Genomic DNA, 25602 nt, shown 5'->3' on the forward strand with positions numbered 1-25602 from the left:
CAGAAAGATGGAGGTGTGGCCATCGCAGTCAGGAAGACCTGGTCTGAATGCAGGAGAGCCATGGGTTCTGTGATTCTGCTTGAGATGGGGAGCACTAAGCTTCAGTTTCCTGAATATGTAAAGCAGGAATGATGCCTACCCCAAGGCCTTGTAGAGGATAACTGAGATAATTCAACATTTACCTCCACTTGGCATACTGTGCATCTTATTTCTTTTTCTGGCTATCCCTACTAATGTTCTAGAAGTTAAACATTTCTGATTGTTTTGTTCATTATATGTTCCTGGTACCTAGAAAAATTCCTAGAGAGTCACTCACAAATGCTGTGATGTTTAGAGCTACCACTAATTATTTTAATAGTTGAGAACAATGGCATAACAACAGAAAGCCAAAATGTAATGTTCAAGGAAGCCCATATGGGCTATCACAGCTGTTGATTGTTCTAACACTAATATTGGGGTGCCATTTTAATAGTTAATAAATGTCCTTATTAACCATCTTCCTGAAAATGTCTTATTTTTTTTCCAGTGGAGAAAAAAATTTTCATATTTTTTACTACATTTATGCTGGGTTAGCGGAAAAGAAGAAACTAGCCCTTTACAAATTGCCTGAAAATAAGCCACCCAGGTAATCCTCCAGGTTGTACTGTGATGGTGCTTTCTCTTTTGATGGATTTTAGATTTTTACCTTTCCTCTCATACTTTCTTCAGGTACTTACAAAATGAGCATCTCAGAACAGTGCAGGACATGATGAATAACAGTTTCTATAAATCCCAGTATGAGCTAATTGAGCAATGTTTCAAAGTCATTGGTTTTACGATGGAGGTAAGTACCAGAGATGTTTGAACCACTTTCCTAGTATCTTTTTAAAAGTCTTCGTTAATGATGAGAATTAGCTAATTCACTGACTGGTTAATATATGCCAGGAACTATGCTCAGGGCTTTATACAGCAGTCATTGCCACTATATGTGCAAGGTGATGGGTGTGGTGTTGCTCTGCTTGTGTGGAGTATGTGCACATATGTATGCAGATGCATATAAAGGCCTGAAGTCAAGATCACTCAATGGTTCTCTGCCTATGCTTTGAGAAAGGGTCTCACTGAATCTGAAGCTCATCAGTTTGGCTCGCCTGGCAGGTAGATTTCAAGGATCCCCCAACCTCCAACACCCTCTGTAGCCCAATGCTGGGTTACCAGCATACACTGCAAGTCTGACTTTTGTATATATGGGTTCTGGGGATCTTAATTTGGGGGTTCTCATGCTTGCAACAGGTACCTTACCAGCTGAGCCATCACAGCAGCCTCAATATAAAGCCTTTTATCATGTTTCTGAGTCTTCCATAATAAGTACCTTGTTATATTTTTATGTTCCTTTTTAGTTACTTGAATTTTTCTGGAAAATCAACTCACATTTAAGCCATAAATTTAATTGCTGAATTTTCTTATACTATTTAAGTTTTTTCTGTATCTCTAGATTTATTCCCCTTAAATTTTTGTATTTTAATTCTTTAAATATGTTTATGAATGGCATACAAATTATTAGGTTTCATTGTAGCATTTTCATAATACATATTATTCTATCATTCTTGTTTGCCCGTTTATTGATCTCCTTTCCCCTACTGCCCTATCCCTGCTCCCCTTCATCCCTCCACGTCCTCCCTCCTCCTTTTTCCATGCCTTCTCTTCCACTGCCCTCCCTTTAACTAACACCTGCTTTCATGGACACCTCTTCTCCCTCTCATCATAACCCTCTTTATACTTTCATTTTTCACATAAACACACATACACATACATGTATATATAAATTTAAATCTAAACCCCATGTATGAAAGAACCCAGGTAATATTTGATCTTTCTGAGTCTAGCCTATTTTGTTTAGCATAATGACCATTCTATATCATTCAGATAACACTATTTATTCAATTCATTAGCCAGTTTCTTGCTTAACTTATATTTAGGGCTGAAGCTTTACAATTCTTTATGGAGTATAAATATTGATCCCAGTCTACTGTACAGTGGACAATTTTTTCTCCTCATTTTGTGGGTCATCTCATTCTATCTGCTGTACAGGACTTGTAATGTCATGCAATCCTTCCTTTCTGTTCGGGGGGTTGTTCCCTGTAAGTGGAGTCCTTACATAGAGGCTTTGCCATGCTGTGGGTTAACATGCTTTGTCTGTTGTTGTTTCAGAGGTTCAGGTCTTACATCTTTTATCAACTGTAAACTGATTTTGAGAGGATAAGACCAGAAGACTATTTTTACTTATTTAGATGTGGAAATACGGTTCTCTGGGCATCATTTAAAGAGCCCCTCTCTTTCTTCTTTTTTTATTTTTTATTGAAAAAAAATTTCCGCCTCCTCCCAGTCTCCCATTTTCCTCCCCCTCCTCCCACGCCTCTCCCCCTCCCCCACTTCTTACCCCCTCCCTCTCCAGTCCAAAGAGCTGTCAGGGTTCCCTGCCCTGTGGAAAGTCCAAGGTCCTCCCCCCTCCATCCAGGTCTAGGAAGGGGAACATCCAAACTGGCTAGGCTCCCACAAAGCCAGAACATGAAGTAGGATCAAAACCAAGTGCCATTTTCCTTGGCTTCTCATCAGCCCTCATTGTCCGCCATGTTCAGAGAATCCGATTTTATCCCATGCTTTTTCAGTCACAGTCCAGCTGGCCTTGGTGAGCTCCCAATAGATCAGCCCCACTGTCTCAGTTGGTGGGTGTACCCCTCATGGTCCTGACTTCCTTGCTCATGTTCTCCCTCCTTCTGCTCCTCATTGGGACCTTGGGAGCTCAGTCCGGCACTCCAGTGTGGGTCTCGTCTCTATCTCCATCCATCACCAGATGAAGGTTCTATGGTGATATGCAAGATATTCACCAGTGTGGCTATAGGATAGCGTAGTAATATGGAGCAGCGGCGGGGCTACGTCCCCAAAACCCCAGCCACCTGGCTCAGCTAGCTTATGCCCCAAATAATTACACGGACACTGTATTCTTTTAAACACTGCTCTGGCCCATTTCTAATCATCTGTGTAGCGCCCCTAGGTGCGCTTACCGGGAAGATTCTAGCCTAAGTCCATCCTGGGTCGGAGCTGGGGCATGGCGTGCGTCTTCCCTGGAGCGGGTAGCATGGCGTATCTCTGAAGGCGTCTGCTCTGGAGAGGAGAGCTGTCGAGTCTGACCTCACTTCCTCTTCCTCCCAGCGTTCTGTTCTGTTTACTCCACCCACCTAAGGGTGGGCCTATCCAATGGGCCTAGCAGTTTCTTTATTGCTTAGCCAATGAAATCAACAGATTGATATGACACTCCCACATCACTTCCCCTTTTTCTGTTTAAACAAAAAAAAAGGAAGGCTTTAACCTTAACATAGCAAAATTACATATAACAAAACAGTTATCAAGTAAAAGTTACATCAGAAACATTTATACATATAACAAAATTGACCGTAAATCTCTATCAATAAAGCAAAATCTATACTAATGCAAATTATTCATGTCTATATCATATCCCCCTTTAAATGTAAAAGAACATTTATAAACTATATTTGGGAACATGGGCGCAGTTTTTTCTCTCCAAACTGCTTCCTGCTGAATGGGGGCGTCGTTAATTAGGTCTTTCATGGTATAACCTGTGTGCTAGTTTCATCTCAGTTGGCAGTTGAGCAAAGCAATTTTCTGAAGATGTTCACAGCAACCCTTCAGGAGGACGTGGTCCATCATACCAAATCAGGATAGAAGAAGTCCATAGAGTCTCATCCTCTGTGAAAACAAAAGAAGACTCTCTCCAAAGCATCATATCCTTAGATCCAAATTTTGAAATCGTAATACCCTTATATCCATTCTGGTTCCAGTTGGCAGCCCATATAATGAAATGTCTCTCTGTACTTAGCTCCACAGTCAAAAATTTTAAAGAAAACACAATGTACATAATCCAGACTCTCTGTGAATTTTCCATCTTTACGCGGCTTATTTTTATTTATATCTATAACTATCTGTACTCTGTCTCTTTAAAGACTTTACTTTTACTTTTTTTTTTAAATCATCAACTTTATTCTCTATATTCTTTTTCTTCTTTCTCTCTCTCAAGCCTACGTACATTCATCCAACAGTGTGACTCGTTTAGTGGTCTGAATCTGTCCTATTGTGAATCTGCAATTTTTTACTATCCAGGAGCACTTTTGATTTGCGCCTTTAAATCACTAGACGCTTAAGAATCTAAGCTGCGACATTTCTAGGTTAACTTTTTGCTTTTTGAGCGTATATCTGCGGACCAGGCTGTCTTTGAACTCTCAGAGATCCGCCTTTCTCTGCCTCCCAGGCATTGGGATTAAAGGTGTTTGCTACTACACCTTGAACTCACAGAGATCTGTTCGTCTCTGCCTTCTAGGCACTGGGATTAAAGGCGTGTGCTACCACACCTTGAAGTCACAGAGGTCTATCTCCCTCTGCCTCCCAAGTGTTGGGATTAAAGGTGTGTACTACGACACACAACAACTCTCTTCCTTTTTTTTTGTTTTTTGCTTTAAGAACTTCAACTTTCAGCTTGCATATATTTTTAACACACTTTAAACCATTCAGAAATTTTCTCTGTCTTTGAATCTCTCTTTACTGTATATCTCTCTTTTTCTGACCACAAGAGCCTTTAAATTACCAAGCAATATCAGTAGGACTAAAGGCGTGGCTTTGCTGGCTGGATCCTTAGCTTTCCAGCCTCATGGCTGAGGCATGTTTATAGCCACAACTGGCATTTCAAGGTTGTAGCCAGCAAGCTACAACAGACAACACTCAAGTCCTCTCTCAGTAGCCGGCCCTCCTGCCTCCAACAGTCAGAAGTTTGCCCTGGCAGGATGGCCCAGAAAGCCGGCATTTTTAAACGGGCAGCTTTTTTCCTGCTACGGCTGAAAACCGAAAAGCATGTGTTCAGCTTTTCATCAACACTGTTTAAGTGTTTTGTGGCAGGACCTCTTAATGAGCCGCAGGATTTTGCAGCTAAAGCTGAGTCAGGAAGCCTCTTGGGGCTACCAGGTAGGAGCGGCACTCAGCACTTTAATTCTGAGACTGAGCGTGTAGCACAGAAATTCTTTTCATCCAAGTTACATCCAAATCTGACACGCAGAGCACTGTGCAGTCTGAAAACACGTCTCTGTATGGCGGCAGGAATCCGCCGTGCTCTTCCGCCTGCCTAAGCCTGATTCTGCCTTCTGCCCAGGAGCAGGCGGGGAGCTCTGCATCATCATCAAGGTCTCAGAGCACTCTCCTTCCGATCCCAAGCGGGAACACAAACATAAAGCCAGAGTTTGCACTGGCGGCACAGCCCCGGGAAGCCACACTTTAAAATAACACAGCTTTTTTTTCTGCTGCTGTTGCTGAATCAGGAAATCTCTCTACAGCACGCCACCAACAAACAGCAAAAATCTGTGTTAAATGCTCTCTCCCTTATTTTTAAGCCTTCTCAGGTTTTTTAAGTGGGTTTAGTTAGCCCCACGTTGGGCGCCATTTGTAGTAATATGGAGCAGCGGCAGGGCTACGTCCCCAAAACCCCAGCCACCTGGCTCAGCTAGCTTATGCCCCAAATAATTACACGGACACTGTATTCTTTTAAACACTGCTCTGGCCCATTTCTAATCATCTGTGTAGCGCCCCTAGGTGCACTTACCGGGAAGATTCTAGCCTAAGTCCATCCTGGGTCGGAGCTGGGGCATGGCGTGCGTCTTCCCTGGAGCGGGTAGCATGGCGTATCTCTGAAGGCGTCTGCTCTGGAGAGGAGAGCTGTCGAGTCTGACCTCACTTCCTCTTCCTCCCAGCGTTCTGTTCTGTTTACTCCACCCACCTAAGGGTGGGCCTATCCAATGGGCCTAGCAGTTTCTTTATTGCTTAGCCAATGAAATCAACAGATTGATATGACACTCCCACATCAGGATAGGGCCAGTTCAGGTACCCTCTCCTCTGCTGCCCAAGGAACAAGTTGGGGACATCTCCTTGGACACCTGGAAACCCCTCCAGAGTCCAGTCTCTTACCAACCCTAAAATGGCTCCCTTAATTAAAATATCTACTTCCCTGCTCCCACATCCACCCCTCCTCCATCCCAACCATCCCATTCCCTCGAGCTCGCCCCATCCTCCCCTCCTCTTTTCTCTCTCCCCATCTCCCCGTATCCCCATCCCACCCCATCCCCGTGCTCCTAGCCCCTGTCCAGCAATCTTGTCCACTTCCAATATCCAAGAGGATAACTATATGTCTTTCTTTGGGTTCACCTTCTTATTTAGCTTCTCCAGGATCACAAATTATAGACTCAGTGACCTTTATTTATGGCTAGAAACCAATTATGAGTGAATACACCCCATGTTCATCTTTTTGGGTCTGGGTTACCTCACTCAGGATAGTGTTTTCTATTTCCATCCATTTGCATGCAAAATTTGAGAAGTCATTGTTTTTTACCGCAGAGTAGTACTCTTAGGTATATATATTCCACACTTTCTTCATCCATTCTTCCATTGAAGGACATCTAGGTTGTTTCCAGGTTCTGGCTATTACAAATAATGCTGCTATGAACATAGTTGAACAAATGCTTTTATCATATGATAGGGCATCTCTTGGGTATATTCCCAAGAGTGGTATTGCTGGGTCCAGGGGTAGGTTGATCCTGAATTTGCTGAAAAACCGCCACACTGCTTTCCAAAGTGGTTGCACAAGTTTGCGTTCCCACCAGCAACAGATGAGGGTACCCCTTCCTCCACAACCTCTCCAGAAAAGGCTATCATTGCTGTTTTTGATTTTAGCCATTCTGACAAGTGTAAGATGATATCCCAAAGTTGTTTTGATTTGCATTTCCCTGATCGCTAAGGAGGTTGAGCATGACCTTAAGTGTCTTTTGGCCATTTGAACTTCTTCTGTTGAGAGTTCTCTGTTCAGTTCAGTGCCCCAGTTTTTAATTGGGTTAAATAGCATTTTAAAGTCTAGTTCCTTGAGTTCTTTATATATTTTGGAGATCAGATATTTTTTTGCTTTTTTTTGGAGTTAGCATTTTATTTATATATTTATTTATTAAAGATTTCTGTCTCTTCCCCGCCACCGCCTCCCATTTCCCTCCGCCTCCCCCAATCAAGTCCCCCTCCCTCGTCAGCCCAAAGAGCAATCAGGGTTCCTTGTCCTGTGGGAAGTCCAAGGAACCCATACCTCCATCCAGGTCTTCTAAGGTGAGCATCCAAACTGCCTAGGCTCCCACAAAGCCAGTAGGTGCAGTAGGATCAGAAACCCATTGCCATTGTTCTTGAGTTCTCAGTAGTCCTCATTGTCTGCTATGTTCAGCGAGTCCGGTTTTTTCCCAGGCTTTTTCAGACCCAGGCCAGCTGGCCTTGGTGAGTTCCCAATAGAATATCCCCATTGTCTCAGTGTGTGGGTGCACCCCTTGCGGTCCTGAGTTCCTTGCTCATGCTCTCTCTCCTCCTGCTCCTGATTTGGACCTTGAGATTTCAGTCCGGTGCTCCAATATGAGTCTCTGTCTCTGTCTCTTTTCATCGCCTGATGAAGGTTAATATTCAGGAGGATGCCTATATGTTTTTCTTTGGGTTCTCCTTATTTAGCTTCTCTAGGATCACTAATTATAGGCTCAATGACCTTTGTTTATGTCTAGAAACCAAATATGAGTGAGAACATCCCATGATCCTGTTTTTGGGTCTGGATTACCTCACTCAGGATAGTGTTTTCTATTTCCATCCATTTGCATGCAAAATTCAAGAAGTCCTTGTTTTTTACTGCTGAGTAGTACTCTAATATGTATATATTCCATACACTTTCTTCATCCATTCTACCATTGAAGGGCATCTAGGTTGTTTCCAGGTTCTGGCTATTACAAACAATACTGCTATGAACATAGTAGAGCATATACTTTTGTTGTATGATAAGGCCTCTCTTGGGTATATTCCCAAGAGTGGTATTGCTGGGTCCAAGGGTAAGTTAATCCAGAATTCCCTGAGAAACCGCCACACTGCTTTCCAAAGTGGTTGTACAAGTTTGCATTCCTACCAGCAATGGATGAGTGTACTCCTTTCTCCACAACCTCTCCAGCAAAAACTATCATTGGTGTTTTTGATTTTAGCCATTCTGACAGGTGTAAGATGGTATCTTAAAGTTTTCCTGATTTGCATTTCACTGATCACTAAGGAAGTTGAACATGACCTTAAGTGTCTTTTGGCCATCTGAACTTCTTCTGTTGAGAATTCTCTGTTCAGCTCAGTGCCCTATTTAATAATTGGGTTGATTAGCCTTTTACGGTCTAGTTTCTTGAGATCTTTATATATTTTGGAGATCAGACCTTTGTCAGTTGCGGGGTTGGTGAAGATCTTCTCCCAGTTAGTGGGTTGCCTTTGTGTCTTAGCGACAGTGTCCTTTGCTTTACAGAAGCTTCTCAGTCTCAGGAAGTCCCATTTATTCAATGAGGCCCTTGATGTCTGTGCTGCTAGCGTTATACGTAGGAAGTGGTCTCCTGTGCCCACGTGTTGTAGAGTTCTTCCCACTTTCTCTTCTATCTAGTTCAGTGTGTTCGGACTGATATTGAGGTCTTTAATCCACTTGGACTTGAGTTTTGTGCATGGTGATAGATATGGATCTATTTTCATTTTTCCACAGATTGACATCCAGTTTTGCCAGCACAATTTGTTGAAGATGCTCTCTTTTTTCCATTGTATACTTTTAGCTCGTTTATCGAAAATCAGGTGTTCATAGGTTTGTGGGTTAAAGTCAGGGTCTTCTATTCGATTCCATTGGTCAACTTCTCTGTTTTTATGCCAATACCAAGCTGTTTTCATTACTGTAGCTCTGTAATAGAGTTTGAAGTCAGGGATGGTAATGCCTCCAGAAGTTCCTTTATTGTATAAGATTGTTTTGGCTATCCTGGGTTTTTTGTTTTTCCATATAAAGTTGATTATTGCCCTCTCCAGGTCTGTGAAGAATTTTGATGGGATTTTGATGGGGATTTCATTGAATCTATAGATTGCCTTTGGTAGAATTGCCATTTTTACTATATTGATCCTCCCAATCCAAAAGCAAGGGAGATCCTTCCATTTTCTGGTGTCCTCTTCAATTTCTTTCTTCAATGCCTTAAAGTTCTTGTCAAATAGATCTTTCACTTCCTTGGTTAGAGTTACCTCAAGATATTTTATGCTGTTTGTGGCTATCGTGAAAGGTTATGCCTCTCTTTTCCTCTTTGCTTCCATATGCTTTGTGTACAGGAAGGCGACTGATTTTTTGGAGTTGATCTTGTATCCTGCCACATTACTAAAGGTGTTTATCAGCTGTAGGAGTTCTTTGGTGGAGTTTTTGGGATCTCTTATGTACACTATCCTATCATCTGCAAATAACGAAAGTTTAACTTCTTCCTTTCCAATTCGAATCCCCTTGATACCCTTATGTTGTCTTATTGCTATTGCTAAAACTTCAAGCACTATATTGAAGAGGTATGGAGAGAGTGGACAGCCTTGCCTTGTTCCTGATTTAGTGGGATGGCTTTGAGTTTCTCTACATTTAATTTGATGTTAGCTGTCTGCTTGCTGTATATAGCTTTTATTATATTTAGGTATTACCCTTGTATCCCTAATCTCTCGAAGACTTTTATCATAAAGGGATGTTGAATGTTGTTGAATGCTTTTTCAGCATCTAATGAAACAATCATATGGTTTTTTTTCTTTCAGTTTATTTATATGATGGATTACATTGATAGATTTTCGTATGTTGAACCAGCCCTGCATCTCTGGGATGAAGCCTACTTGCTCATAATGGATAATTTTCTAATGTGTTCTTGGATTCGGTTTGCCAATATTTTGTTGAGGATTTTTGCGTCGATGTTCATGAGTGAGATTAGCCTGTAATTCTCTTTCTTGGTTGAGTCTTTGTGTGGTTTTGGTATCAGAGTAACTGTAGCTTCATAAAAGGAATTTGGCAATGAATCTTCTGTTTCTATATTGTGAAATACATTAAGGAGTATAGGTATTAGCTCTTCTTGGAAGTTCTGGTAGAATTCTGCATTGAAACCATCTGGTCCTGTGCTTTTTTTGGTAGGGAGGTTTTTGATAACAGCTTCTAATTCTTCGCGACTAACAGATCTATTTAGATTGTTCACCTGGTCCTGGTTTAACTTTGGTATATGGTATTTATCTGAAAAAGTGTCCATTTCTTTTACATTTTCCAGTTTTGTGGCATACAGGCTTTTGTAGTAAGATCTAATGATTCTCTGAATTTCCTCTGTGTCTGTGGTTATGTCCCCTTTTTCATTTCTGATCTTATTAATTTGCATATTCTCACTTTGCCGTTTGATTAGTTTTGATAGGGGTTTATCAATCTCGTTGATTTTCTCCAGGAACAAGCTTTTTGTTTCATTGATTCTTTGGATTGTTTTCTGTGTTTCTATTTTGTTGATTTCAGCCCTCAGTTTGATTATTTCCAGTCTTCTACTCCTCCTAGGTGAGTCTGCTTCTTTTTTTTTTCTAGAGCTTTCAGGTGGGCTGTTAAGTCACCAATGTGTGCTTTCTCTGTTTTCATTAGGTGGGCACTTAGTGCTATGAACTTTCCTATTAAGACTGCTTTCATAGTGTTCCATAAGTTGAGTATGTTGTTTCTTTATTTTCATTGAATTGAAGGGAGACTTTAATTTCTTTCTTTATTTCTTCCTTAATCCAGGTATGGTTCAGTAGTTGACTGTTCAGTTTCCATGAGTTTGTAGGCTTTCTGGGGGTAGCATTGTTGTTGAATTATAACTTTAATCCATGGTGATCTGATAAGACACAGGTGGTTACTAATTTTTTTTGTAACTGTGGAAGTTTGCTTTGTTACCGAGTATGTGGTCAATTTTCGAAAAGGTTCTATGAGCTGCAGAGAAGAAAGTATATTCTTTCCTATTTGGGTGGAATGTTCTATATATGTCTGTTAAGTCCATTTGATTCATTACCTCCATTAATTCTCTTATTTCTCTGTTAGGTTTCTGTCTGATTGACCTGTCCATTGGTGAGAGAGGAGTGTTGAAGTCTCCTACTATTAGTGTGTGCGGTTTGATGGCTGCCTTGAGTTTTAGTAATGATTCTTTTACGTACGTGGGTGCTTTTATATTAGGGGCATAGATATTCAGGATTGAGACTCCATCCTGATGAATTGTTCCTGTTATGAGTATAAAATGTCCCTCTCCATCTCTTCCAATTGATCTAAGTTTGAAGTCAACTTTGTTAGAAATTAGTATGGCCACACCTGCTTGTTTCTTAGGTGCATTTGCTTGATAAGCCCTTTTGCAGCCCTTTACTCTGAGTAGGTGCCTGTCTTAGTGGTTGAGATGCGTTTCTTGTAAATAGCAGAATGTTGGATCCTGTTTTCATATCCAATCTCTTAGCCTGTGCCTTTTTATAGGTGAGTTGAGTCCATTGACATTAAGTGATATTAATGACCAGTGGTTGTTAACTCTGGTGGTTGTTAACTCCGGTCACCTCTTTAGTAGTAGAGTTTGTGTGTTTTCCTTCTTTGAGTTGTGCTGGTGAAGGGTCTCTAGATGTCTGAGTTATTGTGGTCATTGTTGGACTCCTTGGTTAGTGATTTTCCTTCTATTACTTTCTGTAAGGCTGGATTTGTGGCTGTGTATTGTTTAAATTTGTTTTTATCCTGGAAAATTTTATTTTCTCCATTTATAGTGAACAAAAGCTTGGCTGGGTATAGTAATCTGGGCTTGCATCCATGTTCTCTTAGGTCCTGCAGTACATCTATCTAGGACCTTCTGGCTTTCATGGTTTCCATAGAGAAGTCAAGTGTAAGTCTGATAGGTTTACCTCTATAAGTAACTTGGCCTTTTTCCTTTGCAGCTCTTAATATTCTTTCTTTATTCTGTATGATTTGTGTTTTGATTATTATATGGCGAGGGGATGGTTTTTTTTGATCCAGTCTATTCGGTGTTCTGTATGCTTCTTGAACCTTCATAGGTATATCTTTCTTTAGGTTGGGAAAGTTTTCTTCTATAATTTTATTAAATATATTTTCTGGAACGTTGAGCTGCACTTCTCCTTCTTCTACTCATATTATTCTTAGGTTTCGTCTTTTTATTGTGTCCCGGATTTCCTGAATGTTTGTGATGAGAGTTTGTTGGACTTGCTGTTTTCTTTGATCAGTGCGTTTATTTTCTCTATGGTATCTTCGAATTCTGAGATTCTTTCTTCTATCTCTTGTATTCTGTTGGTTTTGCTTGTTTCTGTAGTCTCTATTCGTTTACCTAGATTTTCCATGTCCATCCGGCCCTCTGTTTGTGTTTTCTTCTTTGCCTCCATTTCAGTTTTCAAGTCTTGAACTGTTTACATTGTCTGTTTGATTGTTTTTCCTTGGTTTCCTAGGGTATCATTCACTGATTTATTCAATTTTTCAAACTCTCTGTTATACTTCTCATCTATTTCTATAAGGGCATTTTTTACATGCTGTTTAAGGTTGTCAATCACTTTCATAAAGTCAATTTTTTCTACTTCTTCTTGACTAAGGTGTTCATGTCCTCCTGTTTTGAGGTCCCTGGGTTCTTGTGGTTTCATGCTGTTTTTTAGATTGTTGGGTGAATTCTTGCATTGGCGCCTGCCCATCTCTTCCTCCGAATGCTCCTCTATGGATCTTCTTTTACAGGATCAGGTCTCCTTGCCCTCTAATGTACCTTCCCAGTGATAGCACTCCCCAGTGGTGGCTCTCCTGGTGCCCCAGTGATAGTTCTCCTGGTGCCGAGATCAGATCTTTGTGCTGGTTGGGTAGCTGGTAAACAAAGCGCCTACCTTGCTTGCTGAAGGCAGGCTATTGAGACAAAGGAACTCCCTCCAGCCCTGTTGCCCTCGGGATTAGGCCCCAGCGCCCAGACAGGCTGAGCTGGGTGATGTTATGTGCCCAAAGAGGGAAGGGAGGCAGAAGGTGGGAGGGTTCTGAATGCAAGCTGGGTGGGATAGGAAGAGAGAGGCAGTATGTGGGGAGTATAGTCCCTGCAGGAAGACCAGGAAGTGGGGGGGATGAGGAACATCTGAGTTCCATGTCCTGGGCTGCTGCCAAGGGTCAGAAACTCACTCACCCCAGTGATGGCTCTCCTGGTGCTGAGATCAGATCTCCATGCTGGTTGGGTAGCTCGTAAACAAAGCGCCTACCTTGCTTGCTGCAGGCAGGCTATTGAGTACCCCTTCTCTTTCAAATGTACTTTTGACACCTTTTTAAAATGTGTCTGCAGTCATCTGGGCTATTTCTGAGGCCTTTGTTCTATTCTGTTAGTCTATGTGCTTGTTTTTATGATGCTGCCATGACAGTTTTTTCACTGTGGCTCTGTGATGTAATTTGAGATTTTAATGCTGTAGGCTTTGTGCTTTTATTGTGTTTCTTGTTTGGGATCATTTCTATTTTCACATGAATTTTAAAATTATTTTTCCTAATATGGTAAAGAATATTATTGGAATGTTTGGGGGGTTGTGTTGAATTTAAATATTGATTTTGGTAATAAGCCATTTCACAATAAATTGTGCCCATCCATGATTGTTAAAGTCTTTTCATCTTTTTTCATCTGTCGTAATTCCTTCAGTGTCTTAAAGTTTGTAGAGTACAGGTCTCTTACTGCCTCAGTTACACTTATTCTGAAGTATTTTATGTTTGCTTTGCTAAAGTCATAAATGAAATTGGCTAGTTGTTTTCCTCTTTTGCCAGATTTGTTTGTGGAATATAGAAGAGCTGATAGTTTTCTGGTATTTGTTATGTATCTTGCTACTCCAGTGAAAGTACTTATCAGAACTAAATGTTTTCTTGCACAGTCTTTAGGCCATTTAAGGATATGATTATATTGTCTACAAATAAAAGTAATTTTTTTCTTCCATTCTGCCTTATTTCATTTTTCTTGTCTTACTGCTCTAGCTAAGACTTTGAGCACTTGACTGAACAACTTTGCTTCATTCCAGGTTTTAGAAAAAGAAATCCTTTTAAGTTTTTCATTTAATATGTTAGTTATAGGTTTGTCATGTGTGTTGTTTATGGTGCTCAAGTATGTATCTACCACTTCTGGTTTCTTTGAGGTTTTCTTTATCCCAAGAGGAGGACATGTGATGGACTTTGTCAAAGGCCTCTTTTGTATCTGTTTGAAATATGATTTTTCAATAATTTCAATTCTTATGTGCATGTACTGTGTTACATTTCTTGATGTGTTCACAGTGACCTATCTTTCTATCTCTAGAATAAAACCAAAATGTTCATGGTATACTGACTTAGTGATTTAGCTTGCACAAATTTTATTGATAATGTTTACACCTATTACCATCTTCTTGAAGAACTTAGTCTGTAGTTTTCTTTTTGTTGTGCCCATATTCAATTTGATATTAGCATAATGCTGGCTCCATGGCATAACTTTAGCAGTGTTTCTTCTGTTTCTGTTATTAAAGAGTTTGAAAAGCAATGGTGTTAACTCTTCTTTCAAGGTCTGGTAAAATTTTTCAATGACTCCTTCCAGTATCTACTTAGGGTGTTCTTCGTTGGGAGAGTTTTTATTATTGCTTCAATCTCTTTACTTGCTGTGCACCTACTGGTTTTTTGTATATCTTCTTAATGTAATTTTTGTATGTCATATTGTGCACAGGAGTTTGTCATTTTATTCTAGGTTCTCCAAGTATTTGAGAATATAAATTTCCAAGGTATTGCTTATCAATTCCCTGGATCTCCTTGGAATATATTGAAATTACCATCCTTTTTGTCTCTAGTTATCCAGCTTTGGAACTTTTTTTTGGTTAGTTTATTTGAGAATTTACCATCTTATCATTTTTCAAAGAACCAATTCACTGATTGGTTCTATATGTTCAATATATTCTATATATTGTTCTTTCAATCTCCATTCATTATATCTGTCCTGATTGCTATTAACTCTTTGCCATGACTGACTTAAAGTATTTATTGTTCTTGTTTTTATAGCACCCTGGCATGCATCATTAGATCATTTATTTGAGCTCTATCTAAGTTCTCTAGCTAAAACTTCCATAGACTTCCCTTAGCCAAAGCCTAAATGTTCTGGTAATTTGTACTTTTATTTTTCTTGACTCTATTTTTTTTGCAATTTCTCCTCCCTATTTTTTTGTTTTTTGTTTCTTTTTCTTCAGTGATTCACTGGTCATTCAAGAATACGTTGTTCAGTTTCATGCTTTTATATAGTTTCTATTACTATTTATTCATGCTTTATTCCCTTTGTAATATGACAAAGGCATAAGAAATTATTTGATTATTTTATATTTGTTAAGACTTGATTTATAAGTGATGATATGATCTATTTCAGAGAGGATTTGATGGGCTCCTGAGAAGAATCTATCTGATTAATTAAGTATTCTGTATGTATCTATCAGTTCTGTCTCCCTCAGGATGGGGCTTCTGATTCTGCATTCCCCATCAGGGAATTGGTTTAGAAGTAGACACTCTGACTTGAATATCCTTATTCTTGAATGATATATTCTTTCTTTCTTTCCGCTGATGGATGGACTCTACCTGGAACTTTGAGTGACAGCTTAGACTCTCTATTCTTTTTTAAAAAATTTATTTTGTATGCAGTGTTCTGCCTGTATATGACTGCAGGTCAGAAGAGGGTACCAGATATCATAGATGGTTGTGAGCCACCATGTGGGTGCTGGGAATTGAACTCAGGACCTTTGGAAGATCAGGCAGTGCTCTTAACCTCTGAGCCGTCTCTCCAGTCCCTAGGCTCTCTATTCTGTAACTAGCAAGTTATAGTTGTTACCTAGAAACTTGATGATGCTGTGGTTTCTAGGGCAAAAAGGAGAAGACTAGTTTCCTTTTCTCTGTTAATGCACAAAACACCCTCTAGCCTATAAAGTATAGCGAAACTCTGATATCTCTTTAAGGACTTTTGGAGAAGCTTACAGACTTTGTTCTTAGATGAGGCATGTAACATCAAAAATTTTCTTCGAGTGAGATGGCATTGAGTTTTTAAAAGACTCCAATATGTGCATTTAGTTTTGCTATTTGCACCTCACTCCAAAACCATAGAGGAAGGGGTGAGAAGGAGGTGGTGGTAGTGGTAGCAGCGGACAAAGCAGAATGACTGAATTGTTATATGGAGACAGGAGAATGGACTTGATTAATAGCATACTTTGCCTGTTCTGTGTTATGATGTAAATAAAAAGGATAAGTCCAAGATATAAAGAACTCATTGTGGATCACATGTGAAGCGTGGCAGTGTGTGTGTGTGCCTATATATGCTATGTACTCCAAAGGGTAGATGCACAGTTGTGTTGAAATCTTTACTGTTGGCCTTAATTTGGGGAGATAGAGATAACTGGTAGCTGTCAGGAAATAGATCTTTTTATTACTAGTGAATATTTATAACGGCTTTCAGTGTGAGGGAGCAACTCTGACACAGCCATATGTGGGTGATTTGTGACCCCCATCCAGAGATGGAAGAAAAGCTGTGGAGATTCCATTCTTTCCCAAACACAGGCTCATAGTTAGCTGTTTAATTAGTCGTAAGTATGCTTAAATTTGGAACGTATGGTTTGAAATAAATGAATGGTATTCACAGGTTGAAGCAAAGCTGGCTTTATTTCAGCGTTGCTCTATCAAGCAAGAGAACATGCTGTAATCAGTGTCCCAGATAGCAGAAGTGGCCACTTGAAAATTTTTCCTAATTTTCCCATACTGAGCATTGAATTGATAGCCTTGTGCATGTCAGACAGATGCTATGCCACTGACCTACATGTCCAGTCCTTTGTTGTTGTTGTTAGGATAGTGTCTCTAAGCTACTTTGTCTGGTCCTGTACTCCTTAAAGTCACTCTGTAGCCCACACAGATCTTAGACTTGTGATCATGCTGCTTCAGCCTGCTGGGATTACATCCTGCACCTCTAGGACTGGCTAAAATCTTTTGCTCTTATTCTTGCTCAAAAGACAACTCTTCTCCCTGACCCTGCCACCATCCCTGGGCATTTCATCTTACTATAAACCCTAAGTACAAAGAAGACATTTGCTGCTCTGGCTGCTGTGATACTAGTGTAGCCCTAAGTCCACCCCTCCAGTGACCCTTTCTTGGACGTAGTCGCTTCTAGGTTTCTGTCTTATGAACAAGGAACCAGTGTAAAATTGGTTTGTTCACATCTAAGTCACATTCATAAGAGTCAATGTTCACTTCCAACTCTCTTGATGGAAGACAATGTTGAGTAACAATAAGATAAAATCAGCTTTGTGCTTGAATCAACCTGGGAATATCATTCATGCATGTCAACCTGTGTTTTCCAGTTTTAAACACATTCATGGGATATTGAACATCTATATAGGAGGCTAGAGTTTTGAGTCGAGAACATCCATTTATGGTCCTGACGCATCATCGGTAATGGTTGTTTGATGGTGAAAACTGTTGCCCTGGCTCGAGGTAATCCACCCTGGAAGTTCTTGCCCATCTCAGGCTGACTTTAAGAGTTAAATGAAGGCAGCCTGCCTGGGTTCAGAGTCAGGAGACTTGAACTGAGTGGGTGATTATTTTTTCTTTCACCCAGCTCTGAATTGATCGCACTCCTACTGGCTTTCTCTGGTCTGTCCTTGGTCAGTAGCTGAAGGAAGAGCTTCAATGACAGTCCATGCAGCATGAGCCCTGCACCTCTGAGCACAGCATCCCACCGTCACAGCTTTCTGCAGCACGGTGGTGCCACTCTGCTTCTCTGTCTCCTTCCCCATTTGCTGTTGTCAGTGTTGACAACACCCATAGTGTCCTTGCCTCTTAAACCTTCCCAGGGTTTACAATTGACATGTGCACTTGTGAATTAACACAAACCAACGTACACGCGAATCAAAGTTAGACAATCTCTAAAAATAGCACAAATTGGAAAATGCCAAAATGAAATTTCCAAGTCCACTTTTCCATTATATACATTTACAATAAATACTAAGAGTTTGGTGACTTACCTGGCTGCCTAACATTGTTACCACACCATTTAGTTCACATTCACGCAAGGACTTTTGCTTATATTTGCATAAAATCATCTGTTATATCAAAACAGGAGGGACCCTTGTTTTCTTCTTTAACTTTTTAAAAACATTTTCTATGATAGTCTAAAGTCACAGGCTAACATGTTTTCTTTGTATTCTCAGCCAGAATTTTAGTTGATATCAAAAAATATTTATGAAAGAAATTAAACATTTTCAAGCATCATACAAAGCACCATGCTTCCCTAAATACCATCACCTTAGCTGTTAAGATAGTTGTGCTAAGGAGACCACTTCCTAAATATAACCTCAGCAACACAGACACTGAGAGAAACAATTAATAAATGGGACCTCCTGAAACTGAAAAGCTTCTGTAAAGCAAAGGACATGGTCAATAAGACAAAACAACAGCCAATAGAATGGGAAAAGATCTTCACTAACCCCACATCAGATAGAGGTCTGACCTCCAAAATATACAAAGAACTCAAGAAATTAGGCACCAAATGAACACATAATCCAATAAAAAAATGGAGTACAGACCTAAACAGAGAACTCTCAACAGAGGAATCTAAAATGGTTGAAAGATATTTGAGGTAATGTTCAACATCCTTAGACATCAGAGAAATACAAAACAAAACAACTCTGAGATTCCATCTTACACCTATAAGAATTGCCAATATCAAACACACTGATGACAATTTATGCTGGAGAGGTTGTGGGGTAAAGGGAACAAACACTCATCCATTGCTGGTGGGAGTGCAAACTGGTACAGCTCCTTTGGATATCAGTATGGCAATTTCTCAGAAAATTAGGCAACAACCTGCCTCAAGACCCAGCAATACCAGCTTTGGGTATATGCCCAAAGGATGCTCAATCATGCCACAAGGACATGTGCACAACTATGTTTACAGCAGCATTATTTGTCATAGTCAGAACCTGGAAACAACCTAAATGCCCCTCGACTGGAGAATGAATAAGAAAAAATGTGGTACATTTACACTATGGAGTACTAAACAGCAGAAAAAAATAATGACATCTTGAAATTTGCAAGCAAATGGATGGATCTAGAAAACATCATACTGAGTGAGGTAACCCAGACCCAGAAAGACAAATATCATATGTACTCACTCATAAGGGGCTTTTAGACATAAAGCAAAGAAAAACCAGCCTACAATTCACAATCCTAGAGAACCTAGATAGCAAGAGGACCCTAAGAAAGGCATACATAGATCTAATGTACATAGGAAGAAGAAAAAGACAAGATCTCCTGAGTAAACTGGGAGTAAATAGCGACCATGGGAGAGTGTAGAAGGGGAGGGGAGAAAAAAGGAGAAGAATGGAGAAAATATATAGCTCAATAAAAGCAATAAAAAAATTAAATTGGTTCTTTCCTTCATGGTGTTGGTCCAGAGATTGATCTCCAACTGTCAGGCTTGACAACAAACACCTTTACCTATTAAGCCATCTTGCCAGTCCCAACAATGGTTTTATGTTCCAGTATAGTTACACCTATATCAGAAAAAAGTATGTAGAAATTATATTAGACAGATTATATCATGACCCATGAACCACTAACACACTTGAAAGTACACAGAATTCCTTTAGAATTTATACAGTCTCCTATTATCTCATTTCCTTATTAAAAACAAAACAAACAAAACTAAAAAAAACTTTTTCCTGAAGGGCTAGAATTTACCCCTGGTCAGTTTATTCTTATTTTGATATTGTTTTCAGGCTCAGAAGTATCTGTGACTCTGGAATTGCATGTAGTTGTATGTTATCCCACAAGAAAAGAGAAAGTAGTGCTGGAGTTGGCTTAGGTCCATGGAACTGTGGGAGTTGTCTGTTCCTCCACGCTGCTTTCCTTCTTCAGTGAAAAAGGAACATGCATCCTGGGAGCAAAGATACAGGCTTCAAATTCCAGTTCTCTCAAAGTCCATGCAAAGTTTTTAGATCTATCAGACTTTGCTGACTTTCTACATAAGAAGAAATGTTTTGCTTACTACAGAACACAAATTACTTTAAGCTATTTGGTGATTGTCAGCCCTGAAGATGGGTAGTTGGGTAGACAGACAAGTTTTTATGCTGTGAACAGTTCAATTTCTCCCTCAGTCACAGACATGCCTTGACCTGAGGCTGGGCTTCTTCAATATAACTGCAAGGCATGCTAAGTTTGGGTCATGTTTTGTTGTCTTCTGGGCCTCATGTACCAGCAAGCAATATAGCTTCAAGATGCCTGGACCTGAAGATAAGCATCTTTGATATAGCTTCAAGGTTTGCTAAATTGGGATCATGGTTTGCTGTCTTCTGGGTCTCCTGTAACATGAAGGTAGTTGGAATAATACCGTGACTTGCAGACATACCTTGATAAGTCCCCCTCCCCAGTGTCTTCAGAGAGAATCACATACAAGCTTGCATGTGTGCCTGCGTGTTCCTGAGCATTAAGAATCTATGTTAAATAGTAATGAATACTATGAAAACTCTGAGCTGTAGTCTATAGTCTTATGCCTAGCCTTAAGCATCATGCCTCCTTGGATTAGGATGCTGGGATCTCTTGATTCTTCTTTCCAGACTCTCCCCCAATCAGCACACATAATCTCACTAGACTCTCCCTCAATCCATGCACTAACTTCACATCTAAGATGGCCTGCAGAAAATGTACATGTGATAAAAACAACACTGCATCCTAAAGTTCACATGGATAGAATATCTATAACCTAAAGAATATTTCTACTTTCCTCTGAGGAGTGTTCCTCCTGTCTATTTTAATTTATACTAACATTTATAAAATATTCTAAGTGCTCACAAGGAAACAGCTTTATGCTGATCTCCAAAGTCACAATAATGAATGAGACTGAGCCTGCTTGAATCCTTGCCTGATTGGGTCTTAGTCTGGCATCACCATATGAAGAGTGACCTTCTTGTGCTAGAATCCAAGGCTTTTCCTCCATCTGTTCCCAGTCATAGTCCTTATATTGCTGTAGACCACATTTGATGCTACTATTTCTGTGATATATTTTAGCAACTTGGAAGTGTGTATAGTGTGCTCGCCGCAATCTTGAATGTTGGAAACATTGAATTCTCCTCTGTGGCAACTGAGCACCAGATGGACAAGAGCTACATCTGCAATCACGCAGCTCTGGAGAACTGTGAGTTGTATTGCCTTCCATTCAAGACTGAACTCTTTCATAGCTTATGCTGGGTCATGTGGGGATAATTTCAAACACTTTTACTCATGTAACTCTCACAAAGAATGCTCAGACTCGGTTGTATAGAAGTTGTAAAAACCAGCTATTAAGCCAGGCATAGTGGTGCATGCCCTTAGTCCCAGAACTTGGGAAGCAGCGGGATCTCTGAGTTCATGGTCAACCTGGTCTACAGGACATTCAGAATTACACAGAGAAACCCTGTCTTGAAGAACTAAAAAAAAAAGTCAATTAAGAAAAACAGTCTTTACACATGTAAAATGATTACTATGAACAATATTTTCAGAAGCCAAGCTTTTATGACTATGCAAGATATTGTATTTTAATATGAAAATGCAGAAAATATTGATAAGATGTAGTTGACATGTACAAAAAAGAATTAAAATTGTCTTCTAGTGTTTATAACCTGTATCCATTGTGTTTTTTACTGTTTGAATTCCATTGACTCATTTGTCATAGGTTAATTAATTTTTCATTTTCCATACAAGAGACGCACATCACTCTTGTTCCAAATCAAACTTTTTCTTCTCTTTATTTTTTATTGAAAATTTCTACCTCCTCCCACTTCCCTCCCCTCCCGTTACACCCCCTCCTCCTTCCTCTCCCTCTCCAGTCCTAGGAGCAATCAGGGTTCCCTACCCTATGGGAAGTCCAAGGTCCTCCCCGCCCCCCCCCCCAGGTTCAGGAAGGTGTGCATCCAAACAGACTAGGCTCCCACAAAGCCCATCCATGCAGTAGAATCAAAACCTAGCACCATTGTCCTTGGCTTCTCAGTCAGCCTCCACCATCAGCCACATACAGAGAGTCTGGTTTGATCACATGCTCCATCAGTTCCAGTCCAACTGGCCTTGGTGATTTCCCATTAGATCAGTCCCACCATCTCAGTGGGTGAACACATCCCTCGCAGTCCTAACTTCCTTGCTCATGTTCTCTCTCCTTCTGCTCCTCATTTGGACCTTGGGAATCTCAGTCCAGTGCTCCAATGTGGGTCTCTGTCTCTATCTCCATCCATCGCCAGATGAAGGTTCTATGGTGATATGCAAGATATTCATCAGTGTGGCTATAGTATAAGGCCAGTTCAGGTACCCTCTCCTCTGCTGCCCAAGGAACAAGCTGGGGACATCTCCTTGGACACCTGGAAACCCCTCCAGAGTCCAGTCTCTTGCCAACCCTAAAATGGCTCCCTTAACTAAGATATCTACTTCCCTGCTCCCACATCCACCCCTCCTCCATCCCAACCATCTCATTCCCTCAAGCTCGCCCCATCCTCCCCTTCTCTCTTCTCTCTCCCCATCTCCCCATATCCCTACCCCACCCCCACCCCCGTGCTCCCAGCCCCTGTCCAGCAATCTTGTCTACTTCCAATATCCAGGAGGATAACTATATGTTTTTATTTGGGTTCACCTTCTTATTTAGGTTCTCTAGGATAAGGAATTATAGGATCAATGTCTTTTGTTTATTGCTAGAATCCACTTATGAGTACATATCATATACAACGTTTTGGGTCTGGGTTCCCTCACTTAGGATAGTGTTTTCTATTTCCATTCATTTGCATGCAAAATTCAAAATTAAACTTTCTCTTAATAGTGGAGCTTGACAAAAGGTCCCTAATAATTTAAGGCATCCAACTGATTTTCTCTTTTTTTTTTTTTTGAGAACATTTGCCCTTTAATTTTCATTCAAAATCAGCCTCTTTAAATATTTTAGTTACAAGTTCTGGATAGTGAACTAAATGAATTATGCCAGGTGAATGAATAGTATCTGGATGAAAGCCAACATACAGGCCAGTGGGAGATAACATTCAGAAAATAACCAACTAGAATGACCAAAATGGCATTACAATTCAATTGAGACAGCATTGCAGATGACCAACTGCTAACTGTGAGACAGGCAGGGGACTTGAATCCTCTTCAAACATCGTATACCAGAACAAATTCTTAAATTTTAGTGCATCTATTCACTTATGCATTACATGGCATGTGTTCATTTTTACAAGTAAAAATTAAATAGAAGAATTTTTCCTTTCAAATTGTCTACTTTGAAATGAAAAGTGCCTGGCATCTATAAAATTACATTTATCTTCTTGGTCATTCTTTGGCCAGTAAGAACAGAACTGGCAAGTATTTGGAGGGAAATTAAATAGCTGTGTCAAAGAGCTTCAGTGTGTTTACATAGTTTGCAGCAGATGTGGGATTTCTATGCTCTTTTACGCTCAAGAGATGCTACTATTTTTTCACAACTATGCACTTAGGAAAACAACTTAAACATTCAACAATTTTTAAATTTACTAGCATATTGATATAGATGCTAAAATATTGTTCTGCAAATTAAGCTATTTATAGAACATACTGAGAATGATAAATGTTTAAAATATTAGGATACAATGTTTTGCAGAATAATGACAATAGTCATGCAAATAAGTGAAGAGATGAATTGTGTTAACTTGGAAGGTAAAATTTCTGTGAGGACCGTATATGGCTTCTTGCTTCTTCAACATGAAGAAATAGGTAAAGACAGAGGTCAGGCATCTTACTGGCAAACCAAAATCTAAGTTGTCAGATGTATAAGCGAAAACTCAATATGTTGGTAAAATTTAAACATAATCATTTAAATTTGGAGATTTAGACTCTCTTCATGCAGGAGGCGTGGCTAAAGATGCCCATTCTACTTGTGAGTAGATGACTCAGTGGTAGAACGCTGGCCCCGCATGCACAAAGCCCTGGGCTCAGCCCTCCCTGTGAGAAGAAAAGAGATATTTGTTTATCAAAAAATGAATTTTCCTTACTGAGTTAATTGTAAATTCCTATGATATTTGGATTTATTAATATTAAATATGTTTTTGAGTATTGCATGTTAAGAAAATTTAGTACCAAAAAGAAAGCTTAACAGGAAGTACGGAAACGCCAGGTTCCTGCTCTGTCAGATATGTGCTGTGAAATGTCATTCAGATTCACTCCAAAACCTAAGAAGTTTTCTAGTTCATTCTTACATTCTAGGCATAATCACATAATCATATCTAAATTCTACCAAACCTATTCATTGTGCTTTTAAAATATTTAGCACAATTTGATGAAATTAAAGTTGATGTCACATGAGTAGCTGCACACCTGTGCAGCTGTTTCCTTAGTTCAGACAGTTTGGTTGTGTTGCATATTACATTTTGGCTAGAGGAGGCAAGAAAAGAGCCATCAGGAAGAGGCAGGGAGACTAATGCTGAATGGTGGCTTCAATACCGTGAAACGGTCATGTATTATACAATGTCAAGCTCTGCAATAGAATTCAGATGCCATGAAAAAGTCATGTATTTATGCAATGTCAGGTGTTGCAGTAGAATTCAGATGCCATGAAACAGTCATGTATTATGCAATGTCAGGCTCTGCAGTAGAATTCAGATACCATGAAACAGTCATATCTTTATGCAATGTCAGGTGCTGCAGTTGAATTCAGCCATTTCTCTTTTCTGAAATTAGAGTCATTTTCACTGTTTCCTAACAATAATGTATTGGTTTTGCAGCCGCATCTTTGCTTTGCATTCAAGCAGATGAGCTACAGGAAGCTCTTACCTCCCACTGTGTGGTCACCAGAGGAGAAACAATTATACGACCCAACACAGTAGAAAAAGCTACTGATGTGCGAGATGCCATGTCTAAAACTTTATATGGACGTCTCTTTAGCTGGATAGTCAATTGTATTAACAGTTTACTGAAACATGACACATCACCAAGGTAAATAAATGTTTTATACATCTGTTTTCTGCAAATATTAGGTGGTAAGTCTGTTTTGGATTTGTGCATGTCCCTTTGAATATGTTTCTGATTATTTAATTTAATTATCGAAATTGTGTTCCTACAGATATGCTCCATCTCCTCATAGCAGCATCACGTTATCATTCCATGTAACTGTGAAATATCTTGATTGCTGGAACAAAAACTGCAGCAATGTTATTAATCATGTAGAAAGGGATTTTAAACATGCATCACATTATCAAGTCAAATGTTCTCTTAATTAGGCTGTGTACAATGAAGTGTGTGCCATTTTACACTTGTCTAATGTCAGTCAAGCAGTTCTTTGCTTTTGCTTCATGGACTTAAATTAAAACATGACTACCAAGTAAAACTTTCCTTTCGCTGAACTCTCACTGCACCATGCAGGAAGAGGTGCTGTGGCTTCCAGTGAAGTTTTTTTTTTTTTTTTTTTTTTTTTTTTTTTTTTTTTTTAATTTTTTTATTGATAAAAGGAGGATAAAGAAAAGAAAAAAAAAACAAATTTCCACCTCCTCCCACCAGCCTCCCATTTCCCTCCCCCTCCTCCCACTCTTCTCCCCCTCCTCCCACTCTTCTCCCCCTCCTCCCACCCCTCTCCCCTTCCCCCCACTCCTCTCCCCCTCCCTTTCCAGTCCAAAGAGCTGTCAGGGTTCCCTGCCCTGTGGTACGTCCTAGGTCCTCCCCCCTCCATCCATATCTAG

The 25602-nt window shown here is 39.9% G+C and overlaps 1 protein-coding gene across 1 annotated transcript in view; it reads left to right on the top strand.

Moving 5' to 3' along the window:
* Myo3a (myosin IIIA) overlaps window positions 1-25602 on the top strand; it is a 195238-nt gene that overhangs the window by 97660 nt on the left and 71976 nt on the right. Inside the window, exons 14-17 of the mRNA XM_075971112.1 lie at window positions 527-625; window positions 709-823; window positions 20954-21080; window positions 24652-24862. Coding sequence (XP_075827227.1) covers window positions 527-625; window positions 709-823; window positions 20954-21080; window positions 24652-24862 — 552 coding nt within the window. The remainder of the gene's footprint in view (window positions 1-526; window positions 626-708; window positions 824-20953; window positions 21081-24651; window positions 24863-25602) is intronic.

This window comes from Microtus pennsylvanicus, chromosome 4 (assembly GCF_037038515.1).
Source record: "Microtus pennsylvanicus isolate mMicPen1 chromosome 4, mMicPen1.hap1, whole genome shotgun sequence".
Classification (NCBI taxonomy): Eukaryota; Metazoa; Chordata; class Mammalia; order Rodentia; family Cricetidae; genus Microtus; species Microtus pennsylvanicus.